Source organism: Phocoena phocoena, chromosome 5 (assembly GCF_963924675.1).
Source record: "Phocoena phocoena chromosome 5, mPhoPho1.1, whole genome shotgun sequence".
Classification (NCBI taxonomy): Eukaryota; Metazoa; Chordata; class Mammalia; order Artiodactyla; family Phocoenidae; genus Phocoena; species Phocoena phocoena.
In genome coordinates this window covers 117,666,334-117,687,783 of record NC_089223.1, presented here as the reverse complement: position 1 = coordinate 117,687,783, position 21,450 = coordinate 117,666,334, and the positions used below count along the sequence as shown (strand labels likewise).

The following is a 21,450-nucleotide window of genomic DNA, read 5'->3' as shown; positions in this document are numbered from 1 at the left end:
AACCGGCTTCCCACCTGGACGCTGCAGGGCGGAACGGGCGGACAGCTTCGCCCGCCTCCAGGTGGAGACGCCGCTGTCCGTCCGCAGTCACGGAGGTAGCGGACCGACGGGCGGCGCCTGCGCGCTGGGAGGGGAGGGCACAGGACCCACTTCCGGGGCGGGTACAGGGCCCATTTCCGGGGCGGGGAACAGCGCATGCGTTGTGGGGGATGGGGGTGGTCGGATTTCGTCCACTTTTCCGGCGAGGTGAACGGGGAAGAGCGGGAGCTGAGGATTTCCGACTACTCAGATTGTGGCGCGGCGACTGCTGCAAGATGGAGGTGGGCTTGGCGGCCGAAGATGGTCGGGATGGTCCCCGGGAGCGGCGAGGCTTGGGTGAAGCCGAGAGGCCGCAGCAGAACCACGAAGTGCGGCCTCAGTCCGGGGCAGACCGGTTACCAAAACATTCCTACTGGTTGGATCTCTGGCTCTTCGTCCTCTTAGACGTGGTGTTGTTTTTCTTCGTGTATTTTTTGCCCTGGTGAGTACTCTTAACGCAGCGTTGAAATGGTAAGGGGCTTAGAGACCATCTACCCCAGTTTGGGGAGGTGGGTGCGGCAGAGGCGAGGAAATTGCATTACGGAAAGTTACGGCCTGTCCACCATCATCCAGCTGGCGAGTGGTAGGATAGGGTAGGCGTGGGAGTGGAACGAAGACCAGAGTGAAAATGTCGTTCCTTGGCACCTCAGTTGAGGGTGTTCAGATGAGGTGTAGAGGAAACTTGGCTTCATAATTTTTTTGTTCTATGTTGGGAGGAAACCGGCTGGGTTTGAGTTCCTGCACTACCACGAAGAAACTGGAGACGTTATTTGGCTTTTTGGAGCTTTATATTCACATTTACCATTTGGGAGCTATAGTAACCAGGTCATAGGGGTGTGGTGTGGCGTGGTGTTTTAGATAAATCGCCAACTTATCTAAAAGCGATTAATTTGCGTATTGCCTGGCAGCAGTTAGCGCTCCACTAAAGCCACTGTTACTGTGCGACGGTTTGACCGTGAGCAGGCCGTGCACGGTTATCTCACATGGGTCCAGAACTGGACTCCTGACTTCGTACTCAGATGACCTTACTTTTCAGTGTCCCCATTTCAGTAAATGTTAACTTTATTCACTCACTTCACCTCCCGGAAGCCTGGGTCTCGTTTTCTGATTTCTCGCTTTGCTCTATATACACACCCGCACACTCCAAAACACCAACTGATGAGTCACAAAACTCTCTAGATTCCATTTGGAAAATCCATGCTCTCCATTTTCATTGCCACCCCCTCTGAGAAGACAGTTTTGGCAGAGGATAAAGGAAGGGGACTTAGAGAAGGGGCTTGGGGGAGCAGAACAAGAAGGAGGATACAGGACTGAGATGATACAAGGGACAAGTTCAGGAGAGGAGCAGTGCGCTGAAGGAGGAAAAGCGATGCAGCTCATTTAGTCATTAAACAGCTCCTTTGGACTTCGGAGCTAATCCTTTATGCACTGTAAGTTAATTTCTCTCAGCCATCATGCTTATTGAATTTGCGGTCATTATGTCTTCTTCTCTCACCCCCAGCCCCCAATTTTGGCAAAAATTTGGGCATAAACTCACTGTTGGTGAGGCCCCATTGTCTGTGATTCCTTGGATTTCTTGAGTGGTGTGGCCGAGGGTTCACAGTGGGACCAATGGAAGATGGGTGTTTCTGTAAAATCCTCTGTCATTTGTAAAGGAGAATCTTTCCACCCACTCCTCCTGGTATTTGGTAGAGTGATACTTCAAATGCAGTGTTTTTTTGTTTGTTTTTGTTTTTTTTAATGATCTGAATTTTCAGCTCTGGATAGAAAATGGAAGACTTATAAAGAATAGTCAGGCCTTTTTTTGCTCATATCAATATGAAAATCATTTAGGAATAGGCAAATGACTAAGACAATCAGAGTTTTCAAAAGTTGGCATAAAGTATTTAAAGGGAAAGAAAAAGGAAACATTGTTGACAATTATTTGGTTTTTACAGAATGGTTTGCCTGATACCTAAATTAAGAATTTTGGCTCCTGGAGTGGATCCTGAAAATGACTAAAACTTCTAGAACAAAGAAGACAGGATTGTGCACCAGAAGAATTTCAGACTCTAAGGGACCTTCATTTCATTTTACAGATTCTGTTATTCTTTGCGGGAACTATATTAAATGGGTAATGATCTCAGCCATTCATAGCTAAGTTCTTAAAACTCGGCTCTGATTCACATTTTAAAACTTTTTACAGATTATTTGGTGGCTTTACAGGGGCTGAACATAAAAAGTATTTATACATGAAGATTTATTATACTCATTAGGAAATAGATTGTTTTTCCTTTAACATTTTAAGGGTTGGCCAAGGTTTAGTATGATGCAGATAATATGGTGAAATAATAAATTATCCAAAAGCAAGGGAAGAATTTTGAAAAAAGGAGTTAAAAGCTATACAGAAAATGCAGGTCCACAATATATTTGCTGTAAGTGCCAGTTTAATTTTTAGATTAAGTGGACCTCTGTTATGGTTGCTAGGTTGGTACAATCTTAGAGAAAGTATATAATATCCAGTAATGGAAGGCTAGAGTGCATGGGGTCTTACCTGGATGCTTCCCCTCACTTTTAAGCTCTTGAACTCTGTAAAGTAGGACTGTGTGTTTCAAACCTAATTTTTATTGTGGTTGCATTAAGAATGTTTGTGGCCAAAACATGTTTATTATAATGTCTGTAACTTACTTTAATACTCCAGCAAAGTCACCATATTTACTCTTTGAGCAAATGTTTGAGCACTTACTGTGGGCCAGGTACCACACTGAACGAAACAGACAAAAATCCTTGCCTTTATGGAGCTTACATTCTTTTTTATCTAAGTATGTTAACAAGAATTTATTTCCCAGGAGTGATCAGCTAGTATTTAGTCAAAAAGGTCACATTCCCAAAGCAGCTACTATAAGCCCTTCAGAAGCTATTCCTATTATATAACAGATGTTAGAAATGGGCTCTTGTCCTTGAAATTGGTGACATTTTATATATTGGAATTGCCTAAATATTTTTCCCATCCCTTAGAAGCAGGGTATAGATCTGGTAAACTCTACATCCTCTGTTCTTCAGAATGGCATTTAGGGTTAGTGTGAAATCTGGGATTGATTTTGGAGGCTTTTAGCCTAATGCTGACTATAAGTTTAACAATTACGCCTTCAGAGAACCTAACAAACCTGCCTGAGGAGAACTTTTTAGGCAAGGTTGAAGCATCTAGAGAAACAGAACTGGGATTTCATTGAGGGTACCAAACAGATTGTATGAATTGTTTTGTGCTACTTGCTAGTAATTTTGTCCAATAAATGTTGATTATACAGGTAAATTGGGTCTGATTTCCTTTCATTTTAACAAATTACTTGTGTGTTAGGTCACACACAAAGATTTATAATCCATACTACCTTTCTGAGCCTAGAATCAGCCTTCTACCACAACTATTGAATATTCTGAAAATTTCTAATACAGGGAAGATACTACTAAGAAGAAAGATCGTAGTATTGTGACATGACTGTAAATGGTATCCAAAATGGTGGCAGTATGAGGTTTGAATATTTCCTACAGATGAAATTGTGCCTACCACTGAACTGTGCCATCTCAGGGTAACATAGTATACTTGAAGGCTTTTAACTGGGTAAATGGGACACCAAGAAGAATTGGCGAACTTGCTGTGATAAAAATAGAGACATCAAAAGTATTTACATCAATGTGACTTTAGTCTGATAAATTCCTTTGTAAATTTCATATAAGTGAAATGATTGTTTTAATAACCGTTTGAAATCAACTGGCCAATGAGCAATTGTGAGGAAGTCTTTAGAGTTATGTTAACCTGAAAATTTTAGGATGTGAAGTGCTCCATATACCTAGTCCCTAAATGTAATGGGAATACATTCAGAGACTACAGAATATTTAGTAAGGGCATTTAACGTAGAGGTAATTATGCTCTAGGAAAAGGGTCATCAAACTACACTAATGTTTGAGGCCAAAACATGTTTATTATAATGTCTGTAACTTACTTTAATACTCCAGCAAAGTATTGCCTCTCTTTAAAGGCCTGTGAGCCAAGAATGATTTTTAACATCTTAAAATGATTAAAAAAAGTCAAGACTATTTCATGATGTGAAAATGATGTGAAATCCAAGTTTCAATGCTTACAAAGTTTTACTGGAACACGGATATGCCCATTCATTTGCATACTGTTATGTAAATGTTACCTTACAGCTGTTTTCACACTACAGTGGCAGAGTTGAGTAACAGATCCTATGGTCCACAACGCCTAAATTATTTACTATCTGGGTTTTTAAAGAAAGTTTGCCAACTCCTGTGGGAACGCTCCTTTAGGCCTTGAGGGGGTTGAACTCTTAGGAGTCTCCTGTGATAAATATTTTGATCAGTGATATTCCAAGTTCACCCCTAAACTTTAAATTGACTTACATTTCCCATAAAATATATAATTCAGAGGTGAAAGGAAGCCACAGTTTATGAATGCAAAGAAAAGTCCCAACCATATTAAATTAAAAATCAGTTTATCCCCCCCCCCAAAATTTTGAATCAGAAGAAACTGACTTCACACAAAGATACTCTGAAGTATTCTGAACATTACAATCGTTGGCTGTGTTATTTTAAAAGTTATAATAAGCTTATAACCAGAAGAAAACATCTATAAAAATAGACACCCTAGAAATAAAAAATTCACATGTGCACGATTAGTAAATACATATTCAATCTATATTTGGAGTGTTGAATCAACAAAAACATGGTCAGTTTCTAGTCTATTAGTACTATAACATGATTCAGGAGGTTTCAACTGGACAGTACTTTAAAAAGAGCCCAAATTGGACGTTTCTATTTGATATTTGCAACTCAATTGTGAGTTGAATCCCATACAAATCTATGAGATTGTTTATAAGTATCAGAAATCAGTTTAAATGTTTCAAATAATACATTTTCAACTGGACAAAACAACTACACAGTTTTTGAAAGCTATTAAAAATACTTGAAGCTCATTTTTCTAGTATTTTACAATGTTATAAAAGCGGTAATTAAATACAGTGACATTTCAAATACAATTTTACAAATTTACAATATTTACAAACCCCCATACTAAAAGCTATGTTAAAAAAAAAGCTTTCTTAAAAGATAAAATTTTATTTAGTTGATATTCAAGTATTTCTAAATTAAGAGAATATAAAGTAATAATCACCTACTGTTATAGCTAGAAAAGGCTATTAAAAACTTCTCTAGGTGGAAGACAAAATTTGGCCAAGATTTGATAACTCAGTGAGCTTAGACTTCTACAAGCAATTATTTTCTACTTATCTAGAAAATAAGATTCATTTACATTTTGGAATATTTTAACAATTTATGGGATTGGTCAAGATATTAAATTTACTAATTAGTTTATGGAATTATTATGTTTTATATATAAAATTTAAATTCTCAATTCTCTAGTGTGGACAATATAAAACTATTCTAAACTACAATTAGTTTACCAGCTTAGTACAAAATTAAATGACAACTATGAAATAAGGCAATTACTTATTTTCACTTGTAAGGTCATCATAATAATGGAAAATCCCTTTTTTTTTTTTTAAAGAAAGACTTCTCCATGAAAATGGGGTAAAAATTAAATTATTTGTTTAGAAAAAAGGGAGGGATGCTCAAATTAATACATTTCATTAAAAATTAAATCTATATGAAAGGCAAAAATTTAATCTGGAAACCCAGAAAGATTTTCAAATTCAAGAATATGAAAATTACTAAAATGGGCTGACAACCTATAAACAGGTAATATTATAGCAGGGAAAATTTAGGCAGTCACAGTGATATTCTTAAAAAGAGGACTATAGGTTAATTCCTAACACTGGTTATTAGCAGCCCAAAGTAAACCAAACCAAAATAAAAACCTTTCACATTTCATATAAGATTAGAAAAAAATGTAACAAATAAATATACTAAAGTGAAGTATTTTTAGCTTACATGACTGAAGTAATGTTTATGAATGCATACAACAAAGGATATTCTGAAGATAAAAATTCTAGGAGCAAAACTGTCTTCTCTACTGACCTTGAGAATTTAAAAACTGTTTTATCATTAAGGCTTTTTTTCCCCCAAATGCCATCAATTTCATGGGTCGATACATTTTAAGACACTTAAAGGGATCATATGTAGTAGACTATCACAGAAGTCAAAAGCAAATGGGTGAAGTCCTCTTTTGGCTCCCCATTAGAAAGTGCTTCCTCACAAAGCAAATATTGCTTTGACTACACAAGCTACATATCATCTATCTTTCAGTTAGCAGAGTTTACCAATCTACATATGAGTACTGGTTAGTTTAATACCTATGGGTCTACCAGTCAGAAAATAAAGGGACAAATTACATTTTTACTCCACTGCAGCATATGATAAATGACTTTCTGCATACCCCCGGATTTTCTATTTTTTGAGGCATGCCAAGACTATTCAGAGGGAATTCCAAAATATCCAATAAGTAGATCTTCACAAAATAAAATATCTGTATAGAAAGTTAAAGTGATTAATGAGTTAAATATTGCCATGGTTTTAATTTCATGTAGCACTAGGTTTGGTCATTTGATTCCTAGTTAATGGCCTCAGAAGTAAAAGCCTGTCGGTTTCATCATTTATCTATTACAATGTATACCAGGTTTATATCTTTGCTTGGAAGGGCAGTTTGAACCAAGACTACTATGTAACACAGGCCCTAGCCCTCTTTCATTCTGAGAAAGTGAATTATCATTACAAAAGCCGCTGCTCTCTGGAAAACAGAGCTTGGGCCTCTGATGGTATTTCAATCTATATGTATCAGTCATGCAGTTATCCACTGAAAAATAGGTAGTTAATGAAACTGTCTCATTTGGACAGGTAGAACTAGAGTCTATTTCTGGCTGGCAAGAAGCACCAACAGCTGTACCCGAGTCTGCCTGAAAATCATTAGCTGAAGAGCTGGATGGGGTGTTTGATGTGTTGCCGACATACTCTTTTGCTTGAAATGTTTCCTTAAGTCTTTCATCATTCATATATGTACTCACTTCTAAACCTGGTTCTGAAGCTGTACTCAAACTGTGCTTTGGAAGACTAGAAGAATTAGCTTTAAACATCTCTGTTGGTTTGACAGCAGGTGGAGCATCATTTTTCTCTGACTGTGGCACATCATTTTTCTCTGATTGTGGCACACTGGTTACAGCATATTTCTTTGGTGGCAGAGGGGGTGGGGTATTCTGGCAAACAAGTTCTGGCATCTGACAACCATCAGATCTGCTGGTTGACTGAATGAGATGTTCCCTGGATAGAGAGTTCTCAGAGTAACACTGTTCTATTATATTTTGCTGCTGGATGAGGGGAGCAGTTCCTGGCTTCAACCCCACAGTTCTCACGTGTGAAGACCACAATGAAGATGGTGAGACTGTTCCATTACTGTTCACTCTCTTTGCAGAAGCAGAATTATCATCAACGTGAAAAAGCAAACCTGTTCTCTCAGAATTTTCTATATTAAGCCACTCAGAAAATTTGCATTCACTTGCTTTTTCAAGTTTCTGTTCATCTGACTGGTGGGTATGCTCTCTTGCTGTATGGTCCTTGAGTATTTGTGGATTGGATGAAGGGAATAACTTTCCATTGGTTTCACGTATATGTGACCTGAAAAACAAAAACAAAGCTAAAACGCCATACACAAATATGCAAAATTGGAGGGAAAACAAACATTTGTAGCTTAACTTCCCAATACAGCACTTATGTTATTTGTGTGACACAGCAGAAATGGAAAGATATTTGCAACCATTAACAATTTATACACTCTCTGAATCCAAAATCTTTATGCCAGAATACATAAATGTTTATTAGAAACATCCGTCATTACCAAGATCAGATTTATAACCAGAAGTATAATTAAAAAAGCAAATTTCAGGGGCTTCCCTCGTGGCGCAGTGGTTGAGAGTCTGCCTGCCGAAGCAGGGGACACGGGTTTGTGCCCCGGTCTGGGAAGATCCCACATGCCGTGGAGTGGCTGGGCCCGTGAGCCATGGTCGCTGAGACTGCGCGTCCGGAGCCTGTGCTCCGCAACGGGAGAAGCCACAACAGTGAGAGGCCCACATACCACAAAAAAAAAAAAAAAAAAAAAAAAAAAAAAGCAAGTATCAGATAATTCCCTGGCAGTCCAGTGGTTAGGACTCAGCGCTTTCACTGCCCAGGCCCAGGTTCAATCCCTGTTTGGGCAACTAAGATGCCACAAGCCACACAGTGCAGCCAAAAAAAAAAAAAAAAAAAATTCAACTTAAAAACACTGAAATTACATTTATTGTGATAAAATGTAGCACAGACTTAAGAAAAATGTTACTAGCAAGCAATTCAATATTCTAAAACACTTCCCACCCAAAGTTTATAGCAATAGAGGTACTTTAATGTTGATATATAATGCTATAAGGATAGTATACTAATTAAAAATAATTTGGTTAATCAAAGACTACCTTTATTTAAGTAATAGTTAACTTCTAAGGTGAAGAAAAATGATATCACATTGCAAATTATTTATCTTCATATGATTAAATTATTTTTCTCATGTGAATTGCATAAAATTCAATTAGAGCACAAAGATGAAAAGAGTTGAGGCTCTGCTAAGTAGATAAGAGCTATATTCAAATCTCAACTCCGTTGCTTTGGCCAAATTACTTAATCTAAGCCCCAAATTTTCTCTTTTGTAAAACACCATACATCTCAAAAGAATGCTGTGAGGTTTAAAACAAACAATCATATATTGTACAAGGTACTTTGTAGGCCCCCTATCATTAAGGTTTACATCCTTTTAATGATCCCCAATAAAACATGCATCATAATACTCTAGACCAGCAGTCCCCAACCTTTTTTGGCACCAGAGACCAGTTTCGTGGAAGACAATTTTTGCACTGACTTGGGAAGGAGCGTGTGGTTCAGGCAGTAATGCGAGCGATGGGGAGCGGCAGATGAAGCTTCGCTCACTCAGCCGCCACTCACCTCCTGCTGTGCGGCCCAGTTCCAGTATCAGTCTGCAGCCCGGGGCTTGGGGACCCCTGCTCTAGACCCATTGCTTTCAGAGTAGTGACAGGTAGTATGCCTTTCTGATAAAGAGTTCCTATAACACATGCATTTAATTTAAAAGATTTTAGTATTCCAAATAGCTAGGATTACCTTTTTATCAAAGGATCTTTTATTTGTAGATACGATTCTGGGTGGGACTCATAAGATTTATAGGCTACTTCCAGGTTCTTGGGTTCTTTTCTAAAGCCTGAGGAAGGGAATGAGAAAAAATTATTTAAGTGATCTTTTAGAATTTACTCCATCTATACTTCTCCATAATTTACAAAAGGTTTTCTATAATCAGGTAATTCTCTTCCAAATTAACAGATGAAAACTAGTTCTTCAAGCCTCAGCTCAAATAATACCTCTTTCCTGAACACTTTATACAAAATCAGTGGCTCTTTCCTCAATTTTTTTTTTTTTTTTGGTACGCGGGCCTCTCTCTGCTGTGGCCTCTCCCGTTGCAGAGCACAGGCTCCGGACGCGCAGGCCCAGCGGCCATGGCTCATGGGCCCAGCCCCTCAGTGGCATGTGGGATCCTCCCGGACCGGGCACGAACCCGAGTCCCCTACATCAGCAGATGGACTCTCAACCACTGCGCCACCAGGGAAGCCCCTATCCTCAATTTATTATCTCTTGAAAATGTCAGCAATCCCCAAAAAGTGTTATTCTAGATGGGTCGTGTGGAGCTGTGCTTCCCTTGTTTACTCTTTACTGACAAAATGGTGGGAAAACGCTACATTTGGAGACAGATGGCTTGAGTTGAAGTTTGGATTCACAGCTTATTGGTTGGTAACTTTATATTCCTAAAACCAACTTTACAAACTTATACCACCTTACAGTCTAGATTTCTGCCTTTAAGTAATGAGATGCTGATATCTATTTTACCAACGTCACAGAAATATTAGGAACATCAACTGAATTTAAATGGGTGGGAGGGTATTATGATAACATAAAATGTTATCCCACCACTAACTAGCTTCCATTTATTGACTGCTTACTCAAGTTGTAAGAAGTTGACAATAATTATTTCATTTAATTTTTACAACTGAACACCTTTTTACTTGAAAAGACAATGAACAAACTTCAGTTATTCAGACTTGAGTATGTGTCAGAAATTTTCTTGAAAATAAGAGAAGTGAACCTGTCACTTCGAATAAAACAACTGGCAGTATTTATTGCCAATGATAAAATTTAACCTTTTACATGAAAGAGTTTTAGAAAATTCGTATTTACCACCATGAGTTCTGTACTTTTCCAATACTTATAAAGACTTCCTGATAATATCTGTGGTGATGTTTTAAAATCTGTTCTTTAAACATATAGAGAGAGGGCTTCCCTGGTGGCGCAGTAGTTGAGAATCTGCCTGCCAACGCAGGGGACACGGGTTCGAGCCCTGGTCTGTGAAGATCCCACATGCTGCAGAGCGACTAGCCCCGTGAGCCACAATTACTGAGCCTGCGCGTCTGGAGCCTGTGCTCTGCAACAAGAGAGGCCGCGATAGTGAGAGGCCCGCGCACTGCAATGAGGAGTGGCCCCCGCTTGCCGCAACTAGAGAAAGCCCTCACACAGAAACGAAGAGCCAACACAGCCATAAATAAATAAATATATATATATAGAGAGAGAGAAATGGGACTTCCCTGGCAGTCCAGTGGTCAAGACTCTGCACTTCCACTTCAGGGGGCATGGGTTCAATCCCTAGTTGGGGAACTAAGATCCCGCATGCCGTGTGACACGGCCGAAAAAAAAGGCTATATAAAAAAATGTATCCAGATAAATGACCTGGAAAACAGAATGGTGGAATTCACTGCTGCAGAAGAGAATAAAGAAAAAAGAATGAAAAGAAATGAAGACAACCTAAGAGACCTCTGGGACAACACTAAACGCAACAACATTCGCATTATAGGGGTCCCAGAGGAGAAGAGAGAGAGAAAGGACCAGAGAAAATATTTGAAGAGATTATAGTCAAAAACTTCCCTAACATGGGAAAGGAAATAGACACCCAAGTCAAGGAAGCTCAGTGAGTCCTATACAGGATAAACCCAAGGAGAAACACGCCGAGACACATAGTAATCAAATTGGCAAAAATTAAAGACAAAGAATAATTATTGAAAGCAGCAAGGGAAAAATGACAAATAACATACAAGGGAACTCCCATAAGGTTAACAGCTGATTTCTCAGCAGAAACTCTACAAGCCAGAAGGGAGTGGCATGATATACTTAAAGTGATGAAAGGGAAGAACCTACAACCCAGATTACTCTACCCAGCAAGGATCTCATTCACATTCGATGGAGAAATCAAAAGCTTTAGAGACAAGCAAAAGCTAAGAGAATTCAGCACCACCAAACCAGCTCTACAGCAAATGCTAAAGGAACTTCTCTAAGTGGGAAACACAAGACAAGAAAAGGACATACAAAAACAAACCCAAAACAATTAAGAAAATGGTCATAGGAACATACATATCGATAATTACCTTAAACGTGAATGGATTGAATGACCCAACCAAACGACACAGGCTTGCTGAATGGATACAAGACCCATATATATGCTGTCTAAAAGAGACCCACTTCAGACCTACGGACACATACAGACTGAAAGTGAGGGGATGGAAAAAGATATTCCATGCAAATAGGAATCCAAAGAAAGCTGGAGTAGCAATACTCATATCAGATAAAATAGACTTTAAAATAACACAATAATAGTGGGGGACTTTAACACCTCACTTACAAAATGAAAATAAATAAGGAAAGCTTTAAATAACACAATAGACCAGATAAATTTAATTGATATTTATAGGACATTCCATCCAAAAACAGCAGCTTACACTTTCTTCTCAAGTGCGCACGGAACATTCTCCAGGATAGATCACATCTTAGGTCACAAATCAAGCCTCAGTAAATTTAAGAAAATTGAAATCATATCAAGCATCTTTTCTGACCACAACACTATGAGATTAGAAATGAATTACAGGGAAAAAACGTAAAAAACACAAACACATGGAGGCTAAACAATATGTTACTAAATAACCAAGAGATCACTGAAGAAATCAAAGAGGAAATCAAAAAATAACTACAGACAAATGACAATGAAAACACAACGATCCAAAACCTATGGGATGCAGCAAAAGCAGTTCTAAGTGGGAAGTTTATAGCTATACAAGCCTACCTCAAGAAACAAGAAAAATCTCAAATAAACAATCTAAACTTACACCTAAAGGAACTAGAGAAAGAAGAACAAACAAAACCCAAAGTTAGCAGAAGGAAAGAAATCATAAAGATCAGATCAGAAATAAATGAAAAAGAAATGAAGAAAACGATAGCAAAGATAAATAAAACTAAAAACTGGTTCTTTGAGAAGATAAACAAAATTGATAAACCATTAGCCAGACTCATCAAGAAAAAGAGGGAGAGGACTCAAATCAATAAAATTAAAAATGAAAAAGAAGAAGTTACAACAGACACCGCAGAAATACAAAGCATCCTAAGAGACTACTACAAGCAACTCTATGCCAATAAACTGGACAACCTGGAAGAAATGGACAAATTCTTAGAAAGGTATAACCTTCCAAGACTGAACAAGGAAGAAATATAAAAAATGAACAGACCAATCACAAGTAGTAAAATTGAAACTGTGATTAAAAATCTTCCAACGAACAAAAGTCCAGGACCAGATGGCTTCACAGGTGAATTCTATCAAACATTTAGAGAAGAGCTAACACCCGTCCTTCTCAAACTCTTCCAAAAAACTGCAGAGGAAGGAACACTCCCAAACTCATTCTATGAGGCCACCATCACCCTGATACCACAACCAGACAAAGATACTACAAAAAAAGAAAATTACAGACCAATATCACTGATGAATATAGATGCAAAAATCCTCAACAAAATACTAGCAAACAGAATCCAACAACACATTAAAAGGATCATACACCATGATCAAGTGGGATTTATCCCAGGGATGCAAGGATTCTTCAATATACGCAAATCAATCAATGTGGTACACCACATTAACAAACCGAAGAATAAAAACCATATGATCATCTCAATAGATGCAGAAAAAGCTTTTGACAAAATTCAACACCCATTTATGATAAAAACTCTCCAGAAAGTGGGCATAGAGGGAACCTACGTCAACGTAATAAAGGCCACATATGACAAACCCACAGCAAACATCATTCTCAATGATGAAAACTGAAAGCATTTCCTCTAAATCAGGAACAAGACAAGGATGTCCACTCTCACCACTATTATTCAACATAGTTTTGGAAGTCCTAGCCTCGGCAATCAGAGAAGAAAAAGAAATAAAAGGAATCCAAATTGGAAAAGAAGAAGTAAAACTGTCACTGTTTGCAGATGACATGATACTATACATAGAGAATCCTAAAGATGCCACCAGAAAACTACTAGAGCTAATCAATGAATTTGGTAAAGTTGCAGGATACAAAATTAATGCACAGAAACCTCTTGCATTCCTATACACTAATGATGAAAAATCTGAAAGAGAAATTAAGAAAACATTCTCATTTACCATTGCAACAAAAAGAATAAAATACCTAGGAATAAACCTACCTAGGGAGACAAAAGACCTCTATGTAGAAAACTGTAAGATACTGATGAAAGAAATTAAAGATGATACCAACAGATGGAGAGATATACCATGTCCTTGGATTGGAAGAATCAATATTGTGAAAATGACTATACTACCCAAAGCAATCTACAGAGTCAATGCAATCCCTATCAAATTACCAATGGCATTTTTTATGGAACTAGAACAAAAAATCTTAAAAATCTGTATGGAGATACAAAAGACCCCGAATAGCCAAAGCAGTCTTGAGGGGAAAAAATGGAGCGGGATGAATCAGACTCCCTGACTTCAGACTGTACTACAAAGCTATAGTAATCAAGACAATATGGTCCTGGCACAAAAACAGAAACATAGATCAATGGAACAAGATAGAAAGCCCAGAGATAAACCCACACACATATGGTCAACTAATCTATGACAAAGGCGGCAAAGATATACAACGGAGAAAAGACAATCTTCAATAAGTGGTGCTGGGAAAACTGGACAGCTACATAAAAGAATGAAATTAGAACACTCCTTAACACCACACACAAAAATAAACTCAAAATGGATTAGAGACCTAAAATGTAAGACGGAACACTATAAAACTCTTAGAGGAAAACATAGGAAGAACACTCTTTGACATGAATCACAGCAAGATCTTTTTTGATCCACCTCCTAGAGTAGAGGAAATAAAAACAAAAATAAACAAATGGGACCTAATGAAACTTAAAAGCTTTTGCACAACAAAGGAAACCATAAACAAGACGAAAAGACAACCCTCAGAATGGGATAAAATATTTGCAAACAAATTAACGGAGAAAGGATTAATCTCCAAAATATATAAACAGCTCATGCAGCTCAATGTTAAAGAAACAAATAACCCAATCCAAAAATGGGCAGAAGACCTAAATAGACATTTCTCTAAAGAAGACATACAGATGGCCAAGAAGCATATGAAAAGCCACTCAACATCACTAATTATGAGAGAAGTGCAAATCAAAACTACAATGAGGTATCACCTCACACCAGTTCGAATGGGCATCATCAGAAAATCTACAAACAACAAATGCTGGAGAAGGTGTGGAGAAAAGGGAACCTTCTTGCACTGTTGGTGGGAATGTAAATTGATACAGCCACTATGGAGAACAGTATGGAGATTCCTTAAAAAACTAAAAATAGAATTACCGTATGATCCAGCAATCCCACTATGGGGCATATACCCAGAGAAAACCATAATTCAAAAAGACACATGCACCCCAATGTTCATTGCAGCACTATTTACAATAGCCAGGTCATGGAAGTAACCTAAATGCCCATCGACAGACGAATGGATAAAGAAGATGTGATACATATATACAATGAAATATTACTCAGCCATAAAAAGGAACGAAATTGGTTCATTTGTAGAGATGTGGATGAATCTAGAGATTGCTATACAGAGTGAAGTAAGTCAGAAAGAGAAAAACAAATATCGTATATTAACGCATGTATGTGGAACCTAGAAAAATGGTGCAGATGAACCGGTTTGCAGGGCATAAGTTGAGACACAGATGTAGAGAACAAATGTATAGACACCAAATGGGGAAAGCCGTGGGGGAGTGGGGATGGTGGTGTGCTGAATTGGGCGATTGGGATTGATGGGTATAAAACTGATGACTAATAAGAACCTGCTATATAAAGAAATAAATAAAATAAAATTCAAAAAACATGAGTTTTAAACAAGAAACACTGCAGGTACAATGTTACCAAAAAAAAAAAAAAAAAAAGAAATGTATCAACATTTGGAAGACTTGCATAATTTAGCAAACCAATATTTTCCAAATGAGGATACATGGATATTTCAAAATCGTGCGTGAGTAAAGGATTTATTCATTCTTTAAATGAATAAATAAATATTTAAGATTTTCAGGTTTAATGCCTAACACAGCGAATCTTAATAGATATAGCAACAAAAGCTGTTTGAGGTCCTCAATACCTTTTGAAAACAACCGTTCCAGTTAATTGCAAATAGGTGTCTTTTTAAAATCTGAGTCACAACTATTCTGTAAAACTTCCCTTTTTATAACCAAGGAATTGAGACTTAGGGAAATGAAGTGTCCTAACCGATGCCATATAGGTGGTTAAGTGGCAACACTCAAACAAACCCAGGATTAACTGCAAAGCCAGTGCTATTTCTACTACCTGCAGGCTCTCTTTCATGTATGCCTAAAACACAAGGTCATTATACAGAATCTCCTTCTGATGAAACTAGGCCATTAGTAGGAACATCAAATAACAGGATATACTTTAACATGCTGATGCCCACAGAAGATACCAAAATATATGGCATTAGCTTGAATATTCAATTCATTCCCTATCCTTCTGTACAATTCCAGTAAATTTTTCTGTATTTTCCCTTATTTTTAGTTGACCTTTTCATCATGTTAATTTATTTCAGTTTCCTCTCATTCTCATGCTTCTAGTCTACTGTACACCAAATCTGTGAACCAAAGATTGCAAAGACAACAAAATCAAGTTATTAAAAAAGCAACTTTTATTTTTTAAACAATAGATAACTTTATCTTAGATGCCTTTTTATCTCTAAATTGATGTTCTAGGTACATTTTTTAAAACTACCCTGTCACTCAAAATTCACCTGGAACCTATAGTTGATCATAACATCTAAATATTACCCTATTTTTAAAATCTATATTGGTTATTATATGGCTCTGCGAGTTAAATCTTAGAAGTAATTTCCAAGAAAGAGTAATGTAATATACATGAGAAATTAATACCCTATATGCCATATTGCTCACACAGTAAATGGCAGCTCCCAATAAAAATGAGAAACACTGTTTTTTCTTCTTTTAAATCACCTCCACACTGTCCACCATATTTCCAACTCACTGATCCAAGACAAAATAAGTATAAACTGAGACAAATTCTTCTTACCTTCCCCTTCGCCAACTATTTCTATATCTACCAAGTGCCATACTAATAAAGTCTCAGAAATAAAAGGCAATATAATATATCACAGAGAGTCTCATGACCCTGTAACCTTGACACACTGCCTGAGTCTCAAAAACTAAGCCTCCCTCTGAAGTGAAGTACGTCAGACAGACAAAAACAAATATCATATAATATCACTTGTATGTGCAATCTAAAAAAATGATACAAATGAACTTATTTACAAAACAGACAGACTCACAGACATAGAAAACAAACGTATGGTCGCCAAAGGGGAAAGCAGAGGGTGGGGGAGGGAAGTAAATTAAAGAGTTTGGGATTAACATACACACACTACTATACGTGAAATAGGTAAACAATGAGGACCTGCTGTACAGCACAGGGAACTCTACTCAGTATCTTGTAATAACCTATAATGGAAAAGAATCTGTAAAAGAATAGATATATATATATACATGTATAACTGAATCACTTTGCTGTACCCTTGAAACTAACACATTATAAATTAATTATACCTCAGTTTAAAAAATGGTTGTTAAAAAAAAAACTAAGCCTCTCTCTTTGACAGCTACTTTATGACTAAAGAAAAAAAAAAGTAATATCAGAAGGAATCTTGATTATTTTTTAACCTGTAAAGTCTGAAAAATTTGTAAGTTAAAGTTACATTATAATTTCCCACCCACTGTGATTTTAACTTTGGAATGTTTATTTACTTCTTAACTTATCCAGAACTTCAAGTTTAATATTCACAAATACAAAAAAAATTAAATACTTAATTCTTAAAGATTTCTTTACTTTTATGAAAGTATCCACGCAATGGGCAGCAGGAGGCAGCAGAGGCTTTATAAATATGTTTGAAATTTTAAGATCACTATGGCAGGCATTCAACCAAGTGGTTTGACTTCAGAATTCCAACTAACTTAAAAATAGATGTGTTATTTTTCTCCTCTGCTGACATAGACATCCATGTGTCTTTACTGGGAATTTTGGCTTCAGGTTCTTTGCAAATCTAAGATAGTCAGATTTTAACACTTGGCACAGAAAATACTTCAACATCAAGGCAAGACTCTTTAATTAATAATGCTAATTTTGGTACTGTATACAAAAAACCTAAAGCCCAATAGTCAAGAAATAAAAATATATATACTTAATCTGAAAAGGTGACCTAGATTTAAAACAGACTTACATAGCAAGAAAACCAAACTGCTAGTCTAGACACCGTAATCCTCATTCTTGTTGCATCGGAAGATTTCAGACTATAATAATAATACTGCAATTACAAAGTCTAAACATTCAAGAGCAATAACCTAATCAATGACCTGATTTACTATAAAAAGACAGTTAAGCAAAATTTGAATATTTTAGAAAAAAATCACAAAACTTTAACTATATAAATATTTCTGGCTAAATTTACTACATGCCAAAAGGAACAGAGAGATACTTTAATATGTAATAATCTACCCTATCAGATACTAAACTTGGGGATGATACAAAATAAAAAGGCAAGAGTCAGTAACTTCTTTCCTCACTGGGATTATAATTTAAAGAAAGAGCAAATAATGCTACTTTGTTACAAATTAAATTTCAATACTGAAAGTTTATGGTTTTAAAACACATATAAACATTTGGTGCTGGGCCACAGCAAGTGCCTCTCAACGGTCTACGAAACTCTTAGAGAAAATAAATTTAGTATGCACAGAAACAAAACCAACTGTGAAAAGTACCTCATTCTTCAGATATACTCTCTAAATGAATATACTCTGAGGTTTGCAAAAAACATCTTAGAGGAAATAAACTTATGTATACGAATAAACTCTTCCAGTAAAATTTTTTTCATTTACTAATTTTAGGATTTAACAACATTAAGGGTAGTATATTTCACTTAACATAATGGAGGTACAGATTTTTTTACAATAAGAATTAAGGAAATTAACAGATTTTTCTGACCACTGATTAACTTCTTTCACTCTTCCTTGTCATTTGCAAGATCAAGATTCTCAGCTTGAACTAACCCTGACTTCTATGATTAACGGAGATTAAGCCAAGTATTACAGACCTCAAAGTAAATGGCCAAAGTTTTTTGAAAGACCTAATAATTCCTTTGTGATTTGTTATTTACAATCTATAAATATCCAAACACATATTTATTCAGTAGATAACCTTACTCCATAGAGAAAAGAGTCCATTAGGTATGAACTCCTTCAACTGACTCATCTAACACAATATACACTGAATGGTACCAACACTCACCTTTATCTCTCCCATTACAGAAAAACTACTACTCCCTTAATTCAAAGCTTTCCTTTGAAGTTCCATTCTCACTCTACCTCCAGAGATCTTACTCCATTAATTATTGTTCTGGTCTGTTCTTATCTTCACACCTTTCTCACCCTCTGTACATCATTAGTTCCTTACCCTCTGTAACATAAATGCAAAACTAAGCTCTTGGTTTCATTTTTCTCCTTTAGGTAGGGCTTCTTTACTATTCACAGCAAGGGTTTTGACAGACGTGCACTTATTTACTTCTCTTATTTACTTTTTATTCTACTGTAACCTTTTTTGAAAAACTTTTAATTTGAAGATAATTTCATAAAGTTCAGAGAAGTTGAAAGATATACCTACCTGCATATCCTTTACTCAGATTCACCTATTATTAACACTTTACCCCACTTTTCTTTCTGAACCATTTGAGAGTAAGTTACAAACATCATGACCCTTTACTTCTAAACACTTCAGTTCTACCTTAATCTTGCTTCTATTCTAATGTTCCCTCTATTCTAATGTTTCTCTAATACTGCTTTTACTAGGTCACTAATGACTTGCTAACTGTTAAACCAAACTTGGACTTTTTAATCCTTATTCTGCTTAATCTGTGATCACTTTTCTTTTTGAAGCTCTCCATTTTCCCAGTTACCGTGTGCTAACTCCCTCTCCTGTATTTTCTCATACTTTCCAACTACTCCTCATTCTTTTCCAAAGTTGCTCCTTCTCTCTACTCTTAGCTCATCTCTTTTAGTCAGCAAACCCCATGTTTCTTCCTTTGTCTATTTTATTTTCCCTGAAATCTCCCATTTTCCTGCATGATGTTGTCCATGTCTACCACATTCAATTCCCATATATGTTGATGGCTACCAATACATAATCTTTCCTGCATTCCAGACATTTGTTCCTAACTAATCTACTTACCTAGATGACAAACCAAACAAATCCAAAAATAAATTTGCCATCCTCTCTCACCCTCAAAATTTGTCCCTTCTTCCTATATTCCTCCATTTGGTAAATGGTGAATCCACTTATGTAATACCCAAATACGGCCACCCCCAGCTTTCTCCTTTTCCCTCACTGTGCACATCTGTCACAGAAAGTGACTCCACTGTCCACACATTCTTATAATCTCTCAAATCTTCTTTCTTGACATTGATACTGCCTTAGTTTATACCCTCATCTTTTCTCTCCTAGGCTATTATTCATCTAAATAATTTTTCTCCCACTGCTCCAAATTCACCCCCTACACTGCCACCCGAGTCCTTTCTAAATGCAAACTGGAGTATGCTACTCTCCTTGTCCTTAGATGCCTTTCCATTTACTTTTCCATTTTACTTTTATGCTAAAAATAGCATAAAAGTTTCATCATGGTTTGGCTTCTCTCTATCCTCTAACCATCATCTCACAATTTCCAGGTATGCATTCCAGACTTGTATATAACAAACTAGCTGTATCCTTCCAATATGTGATAGTTTCTCCTGACCATGTACTTTTGAACATGTCATTTCTTCTGTTTTGAATGTAATTTAAGGCATTTGACATTCTCCCCATTAGTGACCCATTTTTAAAAGAGGAGCTAAAATAATCTAAGTGGCATTGTGGAATTTCAACAATGTTCTCAAATAATAGCTTTAGGCAGTGTAGGTATGTTTGTTTGCAGCAGAATCCATAAATATAATAGGCTATATAATATCTCTATCAATGAAAAACTATCAGTGAGATAATTACAATGGCATTGTTACAGATTTTAATTTCTCTACCATCACATAAACTTGTACAGACTAATATTGAAAGCTGACTTAAATGTCAAACAAAATATGAAAATAAAAAAATTTCTAAGGTTTCTTAACTTTGTAAAAGTCTTTTACCTGTGGATAGAAAGTCATTCTTCAGGTCAATAATGTAAGTGTACCCCCATTTTATAATTAAGAAGTAGGAGAAATCCAAGAAAATCATACCAAGCCACAAAAAATTAAACTGTGCCTTACTGAAAAAAAGGAAAAAATCCACACAGGGTCAGTTTTTAGCTTGCAAAAAAAATTCCTATACCCACTTTAACATGTTCTCAAAGACTAGGGGAGGGAAATACACATACAGATACCATAAGGCATGAACATTAATAAAGTTTCCCTAAACAAACACTAGCTTAAAGAACTATGGTAGGCTTTGAAGTTTATTAAACAAGAAATAATTTTAATGTAATGCAATTTATGTAGTTAAATAAAACGTGGGGTACATAAAACCATAACAAGATACCACTTCACACCCATTAAGATGGCAATTCTCCAAAAAAAAACCCAGAAAATAACAAGTATTGGTGAGGATATGAAGAACTTGGAACCTCTGCATTGCTGGTGGGAATGTAAAATAGTGCAGCTGCTGTGGAAAACAGAATGGTGGTTCCTCAAAAAACTAAACAGAGAATTGCCACAGGATCCAGCAATTGTGCTTCTGGGTATATACTCAGAAGAACTGAAAGCAGGGATTTCAGATATTTGTACACTAATATACATAGGGGCATTATATACAATAGCCAAAAGGTAGAAACAACCCAAATGTCC

At 36.6% G+C, this 21,450-nt stretch overlaps 2 protein-coding genes across 6 annotated transcripts in view; one reads left to right on the top strand and one right to left on the bottom strand.

The window, feature by feature from the left end:
* Positions 1-209: 209 nt before the first annotated feature.
* On the top strand, positions 210-524 carry C5H4orf3 (chromosome 5 C4orf3 homolog). Its single transcript, XM_065877275.1, has one exon. The coding sequence runs from the start codon at positions 210-212 to the stop codon at positions 522-524; it is 315 nt and encodes a 104-aa protein (XP_065733347.1).
* A 6,159-nt stretch (positions 525-6,683) lies between these two features.
* USP53 (ubiquitin specific peptidase 53) overlaps positions 6,684-21,450 on the bottom strand; it is a 42,416-nt gene continuing 27,649 nt past the window's right edge. For 3 of the 5 annotated variants that reach the window (XM_065877713.1, XM_065877715.1, XM_065877714.1), the window contains 2 exons: positions 9,223-9,319; positions 6,684-7,698 (listed from right to left, as the gene is read on the bottom strand). In XM_065877713.1, the coding sequence (XP_065733785.1) occupies positions 6,684-7,698; positions 9,223-9,319 (1,112 nt within the window). The remainder of the gene's footprint in view (positions 7,699-9,222; positions 9,320-21,450) is intronic. The other 2 variants (XM_065877716.1, XM_065877717.1) reach the window with 1 other exon arrangement.